Source organism: Muntiacus reevesi, chromosome X (assembly GCF_963930625.1).
Source record: "Muntiacus reevesi chromosome X, mMunRee1.1, whole genome shotgun sequence".
Lineage (NCBI taxonomy): Eukaryota > Metazoa > Chordata > Mammalia > Artiodactyla > Cervidae > Muntiacus > Muntiacus reevesi.
This window is the reverse complement of record NC_089271.1, coordinates 103324866-103342833: the sequence shown is the minus strand read 5'-3', so window position 1 is coordinate 103342833 and position 17968 is coordinate 103324866. Positions and strand designations below refer to the sequence as shown.

The following is a 17968-nucleotide window of genomic DNA, read 5'->3' as shown; positions in this document are numbered from 1 at the left end:
TCCCACTCTCCTGCCACCGCATCTCCACCCCCTGGTCCTAGTGCCGAGAATCACACTATCACAGAGACATTTGTTTGAGATTTATTCCCCAGGAAAGGTAACACTCTAAGTCTTATAAGAGACTCATATTTTAGAGCAGTGATTCTCAAAGTGTGGTTTCCAACCAGCAGCATCATCACCACCTGGGAGCTTTTTATTTATTTATTTACTTATTTTTTCCCAGTGGCTTTTGTCATACATTGATATGAATCAACCACTTGTAAAAGAATGAAACTAGAACACTTTCTAACACCATACACAAAAATAAACTCAAAATGGATTAAAGATCTAAATGTAAGACCAGAAACTATAAAACTCCTAGAGGAGAACATAGGCAAAACACTCTCCGACATAAATCACAGCAAGATCTTCTATGACCCACCTCTCAGAATATTGGAAATAAAAGCAAAAATAAACAAATGGGACCTAATGAAACTTAAAAGCTTTTGCACAACAAAGGAAACTATAAGTAAGGTGAAAAGACAGCCCTCAGATTGGGAGAAAATAATAGCAAATGGGAGCTTTTAGATATGAAAAATGTACAAGAATCTGTGCTGAAGATTCAGTTACAATCCACGGGAATTGAGGTTGACTTAGTTTGACCGTAACTAAGCACAGCTTGGTCTTCCTAGGTGGCGTCAGTGGTAAAGAACACACCTGCCAATGCAGGAGACATTAGAGACATGGGTTCAATCCCTGGGCTGGGAAGATCCCCTGGAGGTGGGCATGGCAACCCACTCCAGTATTCTTGCCTGGAGAATTCCACAGGCAGAGGAGTCTGGCAGGCTATGGTCCCTAGTTAGGGTCTCTAAGGTTGCAAAGAGTCAGACACGACTGAAGTGACTTAGCATACATGCACACACAAGCACAGCTTGGCAGAGAAGACTCACAACTGTGCAGTTCTGGAGAGAGAGGTCTACCAGGGAGGGAGCCCGTGACACTCAGGGTAGAATGAGGCTCCCTGGGGAGAGAGAGGACAAGACCCTGAAGACAGACTTCCTTCCCTACAGTGGCCAGAGCAGGCAGGACAAATGGCCTTCAGCCAGTCCTCCAACACTGTGTAATTAGCAAGGACCAATCTATCCTGGGCATGCGCTGACCAGAGCTCCAACTCCATGGGTACCCTGCTCCCTACTCTACCTAGAAGAGAAGCTGGCCACCTGGAGACCCTTTGCTGCTGCCAGTGTTCCCCACTAGACACTGAGAGAGAGGATCTTCCCCCCAACTCTAGTATCAATTTTAGAACATAGTAGATAAAGCCTGTAAAGCAGCTGACACCTCCCTGGCTTCAAAAAGTCCTAGGCCTGGGGCATGGGGCTGTCGGGGGTGGAGGTCCTCTGCTCCAGTTAGAATTCTAATGTGCCACAGTGTAAGGCACATGATAAACTCAGTAGCTAGGTAAAAAAAACAAAAAAATAATAAATGAACATGCCTAAATAGCAGAGCACCCTCTTTATGGTGCCTTCCACTCCCTTTCCACCCCTCATTTTGAGGGCTCGCATTGTTGTCTCCAAACCCACTTGGGGTTTTGGATGCCATATGCCACCGTCAGGAGGATGAAAATAAGAAGGCCCCCTCCAACCAGAGAAGTTACAAGAAAAATCTCAAAGACACCTTTGGGAAAAGGAGAACAAAATCAGTAGTAGGCTGAGCTCCTTACTTTCTTGACAAAAATCAAAGAGTAATATTTCCTTCCAGTAGCTTTAGCAACATATTCCTTGCCAATTTTCTTTCAATTTAATTTAAACTCATTCCATTTCTCCTCTCCCTGAATAATACTGACAGAAATTATGTTCCCCAGGTTCATCCTCCAGTTTCATTCATTTAATAAACATTTCTGAGCACTTATAATTTGCCAAACACTATTCTGAGTAGTAAAATAAATAAACAGCAAGAAACACAAGAATCCCTACTCTCATGGAGTTTACATTCTGGTACAAGAATTCAGACAATAAATAATGCAAGATTATTTCAGATAAAATGGGTATTTTAAAAATTATTTTATTATTAGAGAATAACTAGGGTAAAGTGGGATAGAAGTTAGCACCTCTAGATAGGGTAGCAAAGGAAGGCTCTTGGGAGAAGTGAAATTTGAGCTAATGTGAATAATGAGAAGGAACGAGCCATGTTCATTCTGGGGAAAGCATTCCAGACAGAAAAAAGAGCAGATGCAGGAGCATAAATGCAAACATAATTGGGAAGTGGTGAGAGGTGAGATCAGGAAGGGACAGATGAGGAAGTGTCCTGAAAGCTATGGGAAGGAGTTTAGGTTTTATTTAAAATACAACAGAAGCCATTGGTGGCTTTTAAGCAAGGAGTCTAGGATTTTAAACTCTGGCTGCTGTGTGGAAAACAGATGGTAGAGGATCAAAGATAGAAGCAGGGAGATCTATAAGAAGCAAGGGTAAAAACTTCTAAGCTCCAAGGTAGACTTTTGCCTTCAAGTTGACCCCTAGAGAAATTCCACCAGATAATGCAATTTGTGTCCAGTGTTGTAAAAAGATAACATGATTTTTAAAGATTTTAAAGAGCAATATCAAAAAAGAAGTCCCTAAAGACAATGTTTCAGTCAATAAAAAAGAATGTGTTTTCTGTGTAGAAACACATGCTATACCCACATTTTCTAGAACCATAAACTGCTTTTCTTCTCTTGGAAACATGATGATAAACAAGGGACTTCCAAGAATACTTAGACTGTTTCTAGCTTTTATTGAAATTTTGCAATATCCCTTCACTTTTAAGTTTCATTTTTAAGAACAGTGTTAGTATATCCTTACAATCAAATCTCTGTCATTCAAAGAGTTGGAAAAATTAACCTGTTTCTCCCATCTTCCCTCCTTCTTTCTCCTTCATCTCCCTTCTCAGCCCATCTTCTTTCCCCTCTTGAATAGCACCCACGAGCATCAGATGAATCACATTATATTTTACATTATTGTTTTATTTATTAAATTTTTCTTGCTCCCATTTTTAATATAAAATCTGATTACTAGAACATATTATGCACTTTTTCACTCAAAAGACTCCACAAATGATGACATTAAGTGGGTCAGTGGTGCAAGGTTTTTCCTTGTTTGACACACAGGGATTGACAACTGTGAACTGGGGACAGTCTTGAGGTGGGGCTGGTTTGAAGTGTCAGTGAAGTTGGCATTAACTTGATCCCTCCTCTCTATGAAGATTTGGGGCTACCCGTGAGGAAGAAGCAAAACGAACCATCTTTCCAAATTCAGCTCTCAATCTTCCTGCTCTCCCTCCCATCACTCATATGCTTTCCTGGAAGGCCAGTGAGTCAGACAACAAATGGTTCTTCTTACTTTGCCCTTTCTTTTGGCTTCCCCCTGTCCCTGGCAAACACCATCTGTGACTAGCCTAAGGAAATGTCAAGGAGACATTCCCAGGGACTAAAAGAGTACTCACTAATTGACGATGTCTTGAAGTTTATCCCGGGGCCATTAGCTCCCCCAGCACTGGTGCTGGCCATGACCCGAACAGTGTAAGAGGTCTTTCGTGTCAGGGACTCCAGGTCATACCGCAGGATGCTGGAGTTGACTGTCTTGGCTAAAGGAAAAATAAAGAATTCAAATACCACAGCCACACCCAAGTGAAAACTGTGCTTTATTGGAGTTCAAATAAGAGCACTGGAACCTGTGCTTCCAAGCTTGGCCATCTAAAACTCCTATCTCTCTATCCGTTAAAATTAGCTTATTAAGATGGATCAAAGATTTAAATATAAGGGTTAAAACTATAAAACACTTAGAAAACCACACAGGGTAGATCTATATGGCCTTGAATATGACAATGACTTCTTAAATATGACACCAGCACAGAAGCAGCAGAAAGATTAAACTGGACTTCATCAAAATTAAAAGTTTTTGTGCATCAAAAGACACTATCAAGAGAGTGAAAAACTCACAGAATGGGAAAAAATACTTGCAAATCATACATTTGATAAGGAATTTGTATCCAGAATGCTTTAAAAAATAAAACCCTAACAACTCAACAACTGAATGACAAACAGTCTGATTTAAAAACGAGCAGAGACTGAGAAGACTTTCTCTAAAGAAGATATACAAATGGCCAACAAACACATATAAAAGATGCTCTACAACATTAGTTATTATGGAAGTGCAAATCAAAAGCACATTGATATGGCTGATTCATGTTGATACATGATGGTAACCAACACAATGTTGTAAAGCAATTATCCTTCAATTAAAAATAAATACATTTTTTAAAAAACCACATTGAGATAGCATTTTATACCCACTAGGCCAGCCACGCTTTTTAAAAATGAAAAATAACAAGTGTTGATAAGGATGTAGAGAAATTAGGACTCTAATTTATTGCTAGTGGAAATGCAAATTGTTATAACTGCTATGGAAAACAGTTTGGTGGCCCCTCAGTAAGTTAACTTAGAATTCCCAAATGACCCAGCAATTCTAATCCTAGTATATACCCCCCAAAGAATTAAAAGCAGAGATTCAAACAGATATTTATGCACCAATGTTCATAGCAGCATTAATCACAGTGGCTAAAATGTTTTATCAACTGATGAATGGATTAAAAAAATGTTTCTTGATATAATAAAATATTATTTAGCCATAAAAAGGAATGAGGTGCTAATACATGCTACAACATGGATGAATTTTGAACACATTATGCTAAGTGAAAGAAGCCAGGCAAAAAAAAAAAAAAAAGAAGGTTACATATTGTAGGATTCTGTTTATATGAAATATCCAGAATAGGGAAACCCATAGAAACAGAAAGGAGTTTTGTGATTGCCACGGACTCTGGGTCAAGGGTAAGGAAGTGACTGATTCATGGGTACACAGTTCCTGTTTGGAGTGGAATTAAGTAGTTTTATGGTTACAACATTACGGATGTTTAATACTTAATGCCACTAAATTGTATACTTTCACGTTTGAAGTGGTAAAATTTACATTATATGTACATTATATCGATTTTACCATAACCAAAAGAAAATTAGCCTAAACAGAAACCCAGGCCTAGCCCACAATTGAGGATGTCAGGCAATATTGTAGATGCAAGAAAAAGGCAGTGGATGGTAGAAGCCATTGTAAAGGGTCCTGCACTGAAGCAAGTGCCACCAAACAGGGTCTGTCCCCTCTAGCCTTTAATCTAGGCATGTCCCACTCTGGAGTAAAGATCAAGAGCTCCCTAGAGGCCCACTGTTCACAGCCTGATGGGCACAAATTATATCAATTTCTCTGGTCCCTATAGGAATCTCAGGTACAGTCATTTCAATCTCATTTGACTCTTAAAAACTCAAGAGATGGACACCCTTGACACTGTTTTCAGAGAATCTCAAGGAAGTTAAGTGATTCCTGCAAAATGGCAGGGCACCCACCATAGGAGCTACCCCGATAGCAGGTCTATCCACAGCATCTATCTGGGGCTCAGGCTTCTTTCAGCTAGACTATAAGCTCACTTACAGAATCCCTTTCCATCTTCAACTTGGTAAAATATGGTGTAATTGTTGATGAAACCATTTCTCTGATGCTTGGGAATCTCCTTCCATGTAATTGTGACTGTCCTCACACCAATCTTCTCTGCCTTCATCACAGGACCTGCTGATGGAACTTTATAGGACGGGGAGACAAATGAACACCGAATCACACCCCAGCAGGTCCTTCCCCTACAAAGTCTCTGCCCAGTCCTCAAACTGTAATCAGTGCTGGGGGTGGGAGGTGGGGCAGAGTAGGGAAACGATGAATCAACTTGCCTTGAGAAAACTGTTGTCTGGAATCATGCCTCTCAAACAGGAAGAGAAGCAGAGTCAAAGACCAGAGAAAGAGTACTTCCTCATAGACCTCTCACTAATTTGGCACCCAGCTTTTTCATCCAGACGTGTAATAGCTATTATCAAACAGTTGAAGATTATGCTTCCATGAGCTATCATTGAGTGACAGGATATATTTCCTAAGGTTGAATCTGGAAGATGTTAACTTCCAAAAAGGCAGAAGTTACAGTCTGAGTGGTTCACCAATAAAACCTTTGCTTATTGCTATACAATCAAATATAATTTTTTAGCATCTCCAACAAGTTACAGTTAACTCTTAGGGTCCCTAGCTTGGTCTTTTCTGATTATAGAGCTGTTAGCGCTGTTTCTTTGTGACTTTTGGCAAGTTGGTTCACCTCTCTGAGCCTTGCTTTTGTGAGATGAGGGACTTGGACTTGATGATCTCTAATGTCCACCGCAGCTTTAAAATTCATTGACTCCATACTCTGACCACAACTGTGTCAACTTCTACAAATTGTAATAAGTATACATAGCTTACTACAAGCTAAATGTGCAGCACGGATGAGCACTAAAACAACTGTGAACAAGCTACAGGCCTTCACAGCCTTGAGTAAATGTTGGACAGGCCCCAGAGTTTCCTTTGCCCAATGACACCTTGTCCATACATACCACCTTCTTTGACATAAGCCTGGATGGAATATGGCTCGCCCACTCGGTTTTGCAACATTGGATACACAGAGATATTATAGCACCAGAAAGGTTTCAGTTTATCTGCAGAAAAGGGGGAGGTAGAGAGGGAGGGGGGCAGAGGGAGGGAAAGAGAGAGAAGGGGTGAGGGAGGGAGAAAGAAGTGTTAGGTGCAGAGCATGGCATAGAAGAAGGAATGCTAGACTAAGACTTATGACCTGTGACTTACAGAAGATACTTTATTTCTCAATCATCTCGAGATCTGAAAAATAAGGAAGTTAACTTGGATGGTCTCTAATATTTATGTTGGTTCTAACATTTTAAAGTTAATTAATTTTAAAATTAATTAAATTTTAAAAAGAACCAAACCTGCACCACTCGGACAAAATGGCTGAGCCACCCAGAAAAGGAGAAGTAAGAGATCCAGGCTCTCTTTCATCACTGATTTTGTTACATCATTTGGGGAGCACTACAGAATAAACTTAATTCTTCTTTCAATATCATATCACCTTAGAGAACTCAGCTACCATACATTCTAGCTCTTCTGTCTGTCTGCATCCCTATATAATTCTTCATATAGATGCTACTAAGTATTAAAAAATGGTTGGAGTGATAGGACTGGGAGAGTAAAGCCTCACTTATGTGTCTTATATGGAGCAGGGACTTTCTTGAAAAGAAGGCTATTCTCTGTATCAGTCACTTGGAGAAGGGCGCTAGAACCTAAACATGTAGCCAGAACTGAAGGAGGCATCCTGAATAGGACAGATGGGATACAAACTCTGGTGTTTCCACACAATTGCATGATTTCCACATTGTATCCACATGATCCTGGTATCTGGGAAGAGCTCTCTGATGGTGGGTGTCCACCACCAAAGATGGTGCTTTCCTCCTGGAAGGACATCAGCTGCCTAGTCCGATACTCACGGCTTCTTAATCCTGCATTTCTGGGAAATGCCAAGAAGCACACGTCACTAAGCTTGCCCAAGCCTGTCAAATTCTATTACTCACAATTTACAGGTTTGAAGACAAAATTAAGGACTTTAAAACTGGTGAAAACAATCATGAATCCTACACAGCAAGAACCTGTGGGGTCCGCACTGGCTACCTTGCTGGATTATCCAGTTCCTGGTATGAGCCACAGACTCCCAGGAAATGGCCAAGGGCTTTGAGCCCGTCTGTGACCCACTCCACCATCCATGTATCGACCTCCAGAGCAGTGCTTTGCCATTACACCACCAGCTGGTCCTGAGTGAGGCAGGTGTGCATGGCCTCAATGCACTGGAACACTGAAAGGAGAGGAAAAGACTCCTTCACAACACCGAACTCATCCTCCAAACGCACCAACCACATTTACATCTATTCACTGCCCAAAGTGTAAAGAAGGTCAAAGTTCAGGATCTCCACTGCCACCTTCCACTAGGATGCTGTTTTCAATATTTTTATTGTATCTCTTTTCCTTACTCTTAATATTTGATGAAGTGCCTTTTGTTATCTCCCCCAAACTTGCCTGTTGCCAGCAGAGAACCTTACTAGACCGCTGATGCCTAAGAAGAATTACCAGGCATCTCTGGGGTCTGTGCAAATCAAAAGGAAAGTAAGCCTGAGACAAAGAATGGATCTCTAAAGGTAGAATTTCAGGCATCTATAACTTTGTGATTGGGAAGCTGGAATCTGGTGACCCTAAAATCATACCAGGGTGATGGGTTCTAATTTCAACTACCTAAACTGGTGGTATACAACCTGGCTATGCAGTCCCATCTTCAGGTAGGAAGAACTGTGTTTGCTGCAGAAGGATATAGACAAACCCAACTAAAGCACCTAGATGTGGACCAATAAGTAAATGACTGCATTCCCTGCAGACCTAGCAAAAAGACAGGTGGGGAAACAGTCCACAGTGTTCTTTAGTGGAAAAGTTGAACATGTGACTTCAAGTCTAGTGTCTGGGATCTAATCAGAATCAGAGAGTTCCCTTATTGAAAAAGTTCTGGATATGCAGAAGAGAGCACTACTGGAGATGTGGGGAGAGAAGGAGGAGAAGGAGGGCATGAAGGAGTGGGGCTCAGAAGACCACAGCATGTGGCTTTCCCCTCTTCTACTCCTCACCGCCTACAACATCCCTGATCCTATAGAATTGGAATCCACAGGAAGTATGTTTAAATTAACACCAAAGATGGTTCTGAATGAGGGCAGAAGAGGAGGTGGAGTCCCTCAAAAAAGCCAAAATGCCTCTGGAAGTTGGAAAGCTAGGCAAGTATAGAGATTTGGCATAAGAGGCCAGGGGGTACTAAATTCTGCTATGCCTATGCAACAAACACATTCAGTTCAGTTCAGTTCAGTTCAGTCACTCAGTCATGTCTGACTCTTTGCGACCCCGTGAATCGCAGCATGCCAGGCCTCCTTGTCCATCAACAACTCCCAGAGATTAAATACATTACTATGTGTAAAATAGATAACTAATGAGAACCTACTCTATGGCAAAAGGAACTCTATTCAGTGCTCCGTGGTGACCTAAATGGGAAAGTGAAAATTGCTTAGTCGTGTCCAACTCGTTGCGACCCCATGGGCCGAAGTCCATGGAATTCTCCACACCAGAATACTAGAGTGGGTAGACTATCCCTTCTCCAGGGGATCTTGCCGACCCAGGAATTGAACCAGGGTCTCCTGCATTGCAGGCAGGTTCTTTACCAACTGAGCTATCAGGGAAGCCAAAAAATGGGAAGGAAATCTAAAAATGAGGGGATATGTGTATATGTATAACTGATTCACTTCGCTGTATGGCAGAAACTAACACAACACTGTGAAGCAACTGTGTGCGTGTTAGTCTTTAAGTCATGTCCAACTCTTTGCAACTCCATGGACTGTAGCCCACCAGGCTCCTCTGTTCATGGGCTTTCCCAGGCAGCAATACTTGAATGGGTAGACACTTCCTTCTCCAGGAGAATCTTTCTGACCCACGGATCGAACCTGGGTCTCCTGCATTGCAGTCAGATTCTTTACTGTCTGAGCCACCAAGGAAGCTCCCCACTCCTAAAGCAACTAGACTCCAATAAAAATTAATTTAAAATTAAGAAATAAATAAAATAAAAGGAAAACAACAACAAGCCCCAGAGGACTGTGTACATATTTAGGAGCCTCTGTTCTTGAGGCTCACAATGGAAGGAAAAGGAGTCCTTTCCCCGTACTAGGCCTTTATGAGAGACTCTAGCGTCTGGTCTAGAAGCAAGGCCAGAGAATCTGTCAACTTGAAAGTCAGCTCTGAGGAAGGGCAACTGAGACATGGGGAAATTGTGAAGCTGGAGTAGGGCAAGGAGCACAGAGCCAGGAAATCAATCCCACCTAAGCCCTAGCATTCCAGCTCTCTCCTCCCTGCCCTCCCCTGCTCACACCCTCTAAGCATTCTTAGTCACTGTTACAATCAGGCTTAAAGTCATTATCGGAGCATTTGCAAACTTATTCAGCCTCTTGAAGCAGGTAACATTAGTGTTCCCTGATCCCCTCAGTCATAAAGAATCTGCCTGCAATACAGGAGACCCAGGATCGATTCTTGCGTTGGGAAGAGCCCCTGAAGAAGGAAATGGCAACCCACTCCAGTATTCTTGCCTGTAGAATCCCATGGGCAGAGGAACCTGCAGGCTATAGTCCATGGGGTCACAAGAGTCGGACACGACTTAGAGACTAAACTGCCAACCGATCCCCTCCGATGCCTTTTTGCTGTCTTTATATGTCGCCTGCTTGGGATAACTTTGAGCTGTTACAAACTTCAGAGTTCCTGTGCAGGGTCAGGCTGGAACCACCCTCCCCAGGACTGTCAACTCAGATCGAACCATTCTGGGTTGAATTGTGTGCCCGCAGAAGATATTCTTGGTATTGCAAAATGTAACCTCATTTGGAAAGCAGGTATAAGTAGCTAAAATAAGATGAGAGTCCTTAGCCCAATATGGTCTCCTTAAAAGTGGAATTTGAATGTAGAGACAGATACACACAGGAAGCTGGTCATGTGAGGAATGAGTCGGATTAGAATTAGACTGCTACAAGCCAAGGAAAGCCTGGGACTTCCAGAAGCTGGAATCAAAAGGAAGGATCCTCCCTTAGAAGTTTTTGAGGGAGCACAGTCTTGCCAGTGCCTCATTTTCAGACTTCTAGCCTGCAGAAAAATGAGGCAGTTGAGTTTCGGTTGTTTGAAGTCACCAAGTCTATGGTGCTTTGTTGGGAAGATCTGGGAAAACCAATCAACATCTTTGGCTCAGCCTCCTCTTCCCCCTCTTCCCTGGCCTTCCTTCCTTTTCTGATTAATAAACCACTTGCACGAACATCCCAACTTGAAGATGGAAGTGAGTGTTGGTTGCTAACCCCACACTCTTTCTCTTTAGCAGCAATGGAACTCTGAGGAGCAGAAGTCAGGTCTAAAGAGTTAAGAAATAAGCACAGATTCTGGACCACAGAGGGTGTGGAATCAAGCCATGAGTCAGCCTAGCAAGATGAAAGGGCCTGGACAGCATTAATGGTTGTTGAAAGAAGTTTCCAAGTCATTGTTCTACTGAATGTTGACTAATTGCCTCCATCACTCAACAATCACTTTTTGAGCAACTTCTCCAAACACAATACACCCCCAGATGTGGTAGGAAATAGATTCCTCTTGAGAAAAGAGGAAAGGCACTAAGACTGCAAATGCTGTTAATTTCTTATGATTTGCATGAAGTCAGTCACTCTGGGCCCATCAAATATCATTCTTAGATGCTAGTAGTGCTTCATCTTTGCCCACCATCCTAGCCCAACCTGAACCCTCCCTCAACTCAGGACCAACCTCCTCCTCGGACAATTGGCCATGTTTCGCCACGTCCTGCCTCAGACCACTCCACAGCTGTCTGCTGGCTAAGGTCTCCTAGAAGCAGAGCTTCTTGTCTTGGGGCCAAAAGGAACCTGAAGGTGTTTCTGTTCCAATTCTTTATTTGAAAGATAGGAAAACAGAGGTCCACAGAGGAAAAGAATCATTCAGGGTCACATAGCAGCTGTGATCAGATTTCTAAGTCACTTTACTAAGTCCAAGGTTCTGGATAAAATATATTGGACAAGTTTGGAATCATGTAGAATTGTGCTTAAAGTCCACCTGAGAGATCTTTGGGCAAATTACTAAGCTTTCCTGAATCACAGCTTCATCAGCTAAAAAGTAAACCTGATAGCACCTATCCCATGGGTCATGTGAGGCTAAAATTAGATTGAATCATATCATTTTAGCACAATGTCTGACATATCCTAATGGACAATATTGGATAATTATACTTAATGACTGTTAAACTTACAATTATTATTATAACTATTCTCTAGGAGACTCTAATAAACAAAATTCTGTAAAACATCACATTCTTAAATGTTTGGGATTGGGAACTGCAAAGAGGTCTGTAAAGGGTCAAATAGTAAACATTTTAGGTTTTGCAGGCCTCTGTTGCAACTACTCAACACTACCATTGCTGCACATTGTTGCAGGAGACACAGGATACAAGGGTTAGATCTCTGGGTCAGGAACATACCCTGGAGAAGGAAATGGCAACTCATCCCAGTATTCTGGCCTGGGAAATCCCATGGTTAAAGGAACTTGGTGGGCTACAGCCCATGGGGTCGCAAAAGAGTCAGACATGACTTATCAACTGAACAACAGCAATAAGATCTATAGAGAAAATAAAGCCAGGAAGAGGAAATAGATTGCCTGCAATTCCTTGAATAAGACTCAAAGAAGCTATTTTATTCTAAAACAGGATATAAGTTTGCATGAGAGTAGTAATGTTTTTAAAATTACTTAATTAAAGGTGTAATGAGAAATTATTGGCAAGAATAAGCACTAGAGCCAACACATTAGAAAAGACCCTGGTGCTGGGAAAGACTGAAGGCAAAAGAAGAGGGTGGCAGAGGGTGAGATGATTAGATAGCATCACCAACTCAATAAACAAGAATCCAAACAAACTCCAGGGAGATAGTGAAGGACAGGGAAGCCTATGGCATGGGGCAGTCCATGGGGTTGCAAAGAGTCAGACACTACTTAGCAATTGAACAACAACAACAATTAACATTAGAACTATCCCTAACTAGATAGTCAAATGGAAGGGAGAAAAAGAAGAAAACAGGAGAGTGAACAAATCAAGACTGGGATGGGGTCAGAACTGTGAAGGGAAGATTTCGAAAGACATCTTTTAGCCACTGAGGATAAACATGGCAGATCTGACAGTTTCATAATGCTCAATCCAGCTTATATTCACTCAGAATAAAACAAAGACTTGCTGCCCAGAGAACTTCTAGGCTCATGACTGTGTATCCTATGATTTATGAAATCCCTGATTTCCAACACAAGCTTTATTCCAAAAGAACATTATTTCAAGAAGCTCATTAATTAATTGAAGATTATGATCACCCCACCATAACCTAAAATGTCCTTACTTCATTTTCATGTCGATGCTAAAAAAAACAGCAACCATTGAGAGGATAGGGACAACTCCTTGGCAAATCAGATGGGGTAAGGCATCTAACTAAGAAGTTTATGTCATACTTACACTTTTCATCAATAGCTGGAATCCTCAAGGTGGCCTCTGGAGATTTCCCAAGAGAATTATAAGAAATCACATGTACCCAGTAGGTCTGGTTTCCCAGGTACAGTTCAGGCTGCTGGTTAGTAGTGTTCATTGTCTCTGTGAGGTTAGTGTTGTTTTCTGGAAAATACCATATGTTGTAACCAAGTACTTTCTCCAGGACTGGGGTTCCTTTTGCCTTCTGAACACAAAGGAAACAAAATGTACTGCTAACAGCAAGGAAAGAAAGTCATTGAGACAGTAATAAGTGATGGGAATCAGGGATGGGAGGTAATATTAATTATTAGGTGCTAAACTATAATCATATGATGATCCCTCTGGGATGAGTAACATACACTGTGCCATGTTAACCCTCCAAATGCCAGGAGAGGTGATTTCTAAATGGTCTCTTGGTATCAACCCTTGACATAAATCTAATTCCAGAAAAATAAACTAGCATGATGCCCAAACCAATGCAAGCAAACCACTCTTATTCCTTTAGGCAGCATCTTGCTCTCTGGCTTCAATGGGAGAGGTTGTTGTTCACTTGCTCAGTCGTGTCCGACTCTTTGCAACCTCATGGACTGCAACACGCCAGGCTTCCCTGTCCTCCACTATTTCCTGGACTTTGCTCAAACTCAAATTCATTGAGTCGATGATGCCATTCAACCACCTTGTCCTCTGTTACCCACTTCTCTTCCTGCCTTCAATCTTTCCCAGCATCAGGGTCTTATCCAGTGAGTCAGCTCTTCACATCAGGTGGCCAAAGTATTGGAGCTTCAGCTTCAGCATCAGTCCTTCCAATGAATATTCAGGGTTGATTTTCTTTAGGATTGACTGGTTTGATCTCCTTGCTGTCCAAGGGACTCTCAAGATTCTTCCCCAGCACCACAGTTCGAAGACATAAATTTTTTGGTGTTCAGCTTTTTTTTATTGTCCAGCTCTCACATCCATACACAACTAATGGAAAAAACATAGTTTTGACTACATGGACATTTGTAGGCAAGGTAATGTGTCTGCTTTTTAATACACCATCTAGGTTTGTCATAGCTTTTCTTCCAAGGAGCAAGTGTCTTTTAATTTCATGGCTGCAGTTACCGTCCGCAGTGGGCACTTTGGAGCCCAAGAAAATAAAGTCTCTCACTGTTTCCATTGCTTCCCCATCTATTTGCCATGAAGTGATGGGACCAGATGCCATGATCTTAGTTTTCTGATTGTTGAGCTTTAGGCCAACTTTTTCACTCTCCTCTTTCATTTTCATCAAGAGGCTCTTTAGTTCCTCTTCACTTTCTGCCATAAGGGTGCTGTTATCTGCATGTCTGAGTTTACTGATGTTTCTCCTGGCAATCTTGATTCCAGCTTGTGCTTCATCCAGCCTGTCATTTCACATGATGTGCTCTGCATATAAGTTAAATAAGCAGGGTGACAATATACAGCCTTGACATACTCCTTTCCCAATTTGGAACCAGTCCGTTGTTCCATGTCCAGTTCTAACTGTTGCTTCTTGACCTTCATACAGGTTTCTCAGGAGGCAGGTAAGGTGGTCTAATATTCCCATCTCGTGAAGAATTTTCCATCGTTTGTTGTTATCCACACAGTCAAAGGCTTTAGTGTAGTCTATGAAGCAGATACAGATATTTTTCTGGAATTCTTTTGCTTTTTCTATGATCCAATGGATATTGGTAATGGACAGAGAAGCATAAACTTAAAAGCTGAGGCATTTCCTCTGAGCCAATCCTAAGTCTGTTCTGGCCCTGGATGATTTCTTTCATGGAAACCTTCAGGGGTTGGAGAGTGCCCTGTCCTTTTATCTCCATACCACCCTCTCCAAGGAGAGAGCTAGCTTCCCCAACCAGACAGTCCAGCTAAGAGGACTAGAACATTCAAGGTTACCCTATCAGACCAAATCCTTGGTGAGAAATGAAGGTGACCCCAGGGGCTCCATGCCAACCTCTTTTTTTTTTTTTAGCCTTGAACCTGAGCCTGTTAATCATATGCTTTGCTAGAGATCAGCATGCTGAGTATTTCTCAGGAATTAGAGGGCTTCCCTGTTTTTCTCTTTCTGTTACTGATAACACAGAGAGATGAGCAGAATGACTGAACATAAGGTCAGAAGGACTTCAGAAATCACTTTGTCCCACTGCCTTTCTGGTTTGAGAATTTCCTTTACACCTCCCATGACATAAAAACTCCGTTAAAAATCTTCCTAATGACTGGGAGGCATTTATCTTTCATGATAACTCATTCTATTTTTATAATAAAATAATAGTTTTATTGAGATATAATTCACATACCAGAAAATTCACTTTTTTGGAGTGTGCAACTCACTGGCTTTTAGTATAGTCAAGAGTTGTGAAATCATCACCATGATCTGATTTTAGTTCATTCTTTTTTAAGCAGCTCTGATTCTTAAAAAACTCTACTGAAGCAAAAGGAAGACCAGTCCCCAGGTGAAGGGGAGGAGAAGAAGAAGGGCATTCAAGCCCATCTCACCTACTTCACAGGTTGGCCTACTTGAACTATGTGGGTCTGGCCACACATAGGATGTGCTCTTGTTTACTTTCCTTCTCAGAAATATGTTGACAGAGTAATTCCTTTCCACGCTTGATGACTGAGAAAGAACTCACAACATCTGGGATCAATTCTTGAAGATTTCCCAACACCACTGGCTGTGTTCTCCCTTGCCTGCTGCTACTGAGGGTGTCCTTCTGTCCTCGGGGTGGGGAGAGTAGAAAGGTAGAAGGATGTTCGAACCCTGAAGTAACTGGAATTGGGATGTCATTTGGAAAAAGCAGGGTGATTTCTCCATTTTCAAGAGCATTTGAAACTTGCCCAGACTTGAGCAAGTATGAGATAACCCAATGAGTATTTCCTGAGGAATTTGGAGACACACCAAAGAATTGGGGCATCTCACTGCTCTTCTCTCTCTCTTCTTTCCCCCAACTCCTCTCTCCTACTTTCTGGCTGGTTTTTCCCCTCTGTTTGCCCTTTTCTTTCCTACTGATTCCCTCTTCCCCTCCTTTTCTGTCATTTTTCCTACAGTCACCTCTCATCCCCTCTCTCATATCCTCTGTATTAACCACCTGGATCCTGCTTTGTTCCTCATTCCGAGGCCTCCATCCTACAAAGGACCATTGGGCCCCTGTTCCATTCTTGCACCCCACTACCCCAGTGCTCTGGGGGGCACTTGTGCAATGACCTCAGGACACACCGGTAAGCTCACCCCCAAGGCAGTGCTCTTCTCCAGTGTGCGGGTGGAGACTATATAATTTTACATTGCCTTAGAGTGAGGGCCAGCCAGCGACAGTTTTCTCCAGAAGGTCAAGGAGCCTCCTGCACTTCCACTTGCACTTACACTTCGTACCTGTCCCAGGGGTTAACATTTCCAAGTGTTAACATTTCAGATCAAAGAAGAAGGCTCAGGGTCTGCATTGCCCATTCAGGACTTCTACAAAATGACATCCAGGGCTTTTCTGAGGTAGGAAACCATTGTGCGATTTGGGGCATCAAAGGAAAGGAAGGAAATTAAGGAGGTAAAATGTCCATAATCACAGTTCTTAGAGGTATAAGAGACCAAGGCTTTTACCCAGAATTGTAAATAAATAACCCAGAGAGAGGTCACCTTCCACAACAACTGCACCGGCCTTTTTCCATCCACTTTGACTGATCTCAGGACTCTCCATAGATCCAGGCCATGTGGAGCTGTAAAGAATAGGAGTGAGGTGTTCAGCAGAGACAGAAGGGAGTTGTAGCAGGAGGTGGTGAAATTAGTGAGGCTGTCTGTCTAGAAAATGCAGTTGGGGAGGATTTGCTCGAGGGGGCCAGCAGGAGTAAGGTGGAGAGTGGAAGACTTCATTGCAATGACGTCTTCATCCTGTGGTTGAAGGACTAGAATCAACCAAAAGTCAAAAATAACAAAGGATCTATAAAATTAATAACCTATATATAAATCACTCTTCCCCTGCAATGAAAATGTTGGGATTTTCTTGTATTAGAACACTACTATAATGTGGTGAAAAGCTTTGTATTTTGTGGAAAAAATAATCATGATTGTGAAAACCACAATCATGTAGGGCAAAAATAAAAATAAAATAAAAAATTAAAACTGCTCTTGGATCTGATGACTTAAGGTAAGCTAAAATAAAACTACAATAGATCCCACTGTAATATAATTTATTATTCAAATATGGATTGGAATATGACATCTCATGTCCTCATCATTCACAAGCATGAAAGCTAGGAATAACATAGATAACTGCTAAGGAGATTTTATATATAATTTATGCCATATCTGGGCTTCCCTGGTGACTCAGAGGTTAAAGTGTCTGCCTGCAATGTGGGAGACCCAGGTTCAATCCCTGGGTCAGGAAGATGCCCTGGAGAAGGAAATGGCAACCCACTCTAGTATTCTTGCCTGGAGAATCCCATGGACGGAGGAGCCTGGTGGGCTACAGTCCTCAGGGTCGCAAAAAGTCAGACATGACTGAGCGACTTCACTTTCACTTTCACTATGCCATATCTACTCCCCTAAAAGAAGAAGCTACACACTTACAATGTTATAAAGCACAACAAAGAATCAAAGAAGAAAGAAGCAGATAAATAATCTTTCCTAAGCCCCTCTCTGAGCTCTAAATTTAATGCTGATCTTCCAGGCAGGAAGAGTGAAAAAGAATAAAATTTAGTTGTGTATTCCTTATGGGCTGATAAAAAGAACACATAGAAATCATTGTGAAGAGGCAAGTTTTTTCAGGCTATGGGCATTAAATTCATAAATGGAATTACCTTGTAGATCCAGTCAAAAAAGACAAAAGATAACCTAAAAGCTGATGTCTGCAATCACAGTTGAACAAAAGTACATAAATATGGCAGGTGTACACTTCTCATGGTTGTCTTCTATGAAATACAAGGTCATAATGTGAAAGCT

General features: G+C 41.8%; 1 protein-coding gene across 1 annotated transcript in view; it reads right to left on the bottom strand.

Annotated features, from left to right (window-relative positions):
- The window catches only part of LOC136154644 (interleukin-31 receptor subunit alpha-like), a 78193-nt gene that overhangs the window by 21763 nt on the left and 38462 nt on the right, over window positions 1-17968 (bottom strand). The window contains 8 exon segments of the mRNA XM_065916845.1: window positions 1560-1653; window positions 3457-3597; window positions 5493-5639; window positions 6470-6571; window positions 7593-7660; window positions 7662-7773; window positions 13030-13246; window positions 16667-16746. Coding sequence (XP_065772917.1) covers window positions 1560-1653; window positions 3457-3597; window positions 5493-5639; window positions 6470-6571; window positions 7593-7660; window positions 7662-7773; window positions 13030-13246; window positions 16667-16746 — 961 coding nt within the window.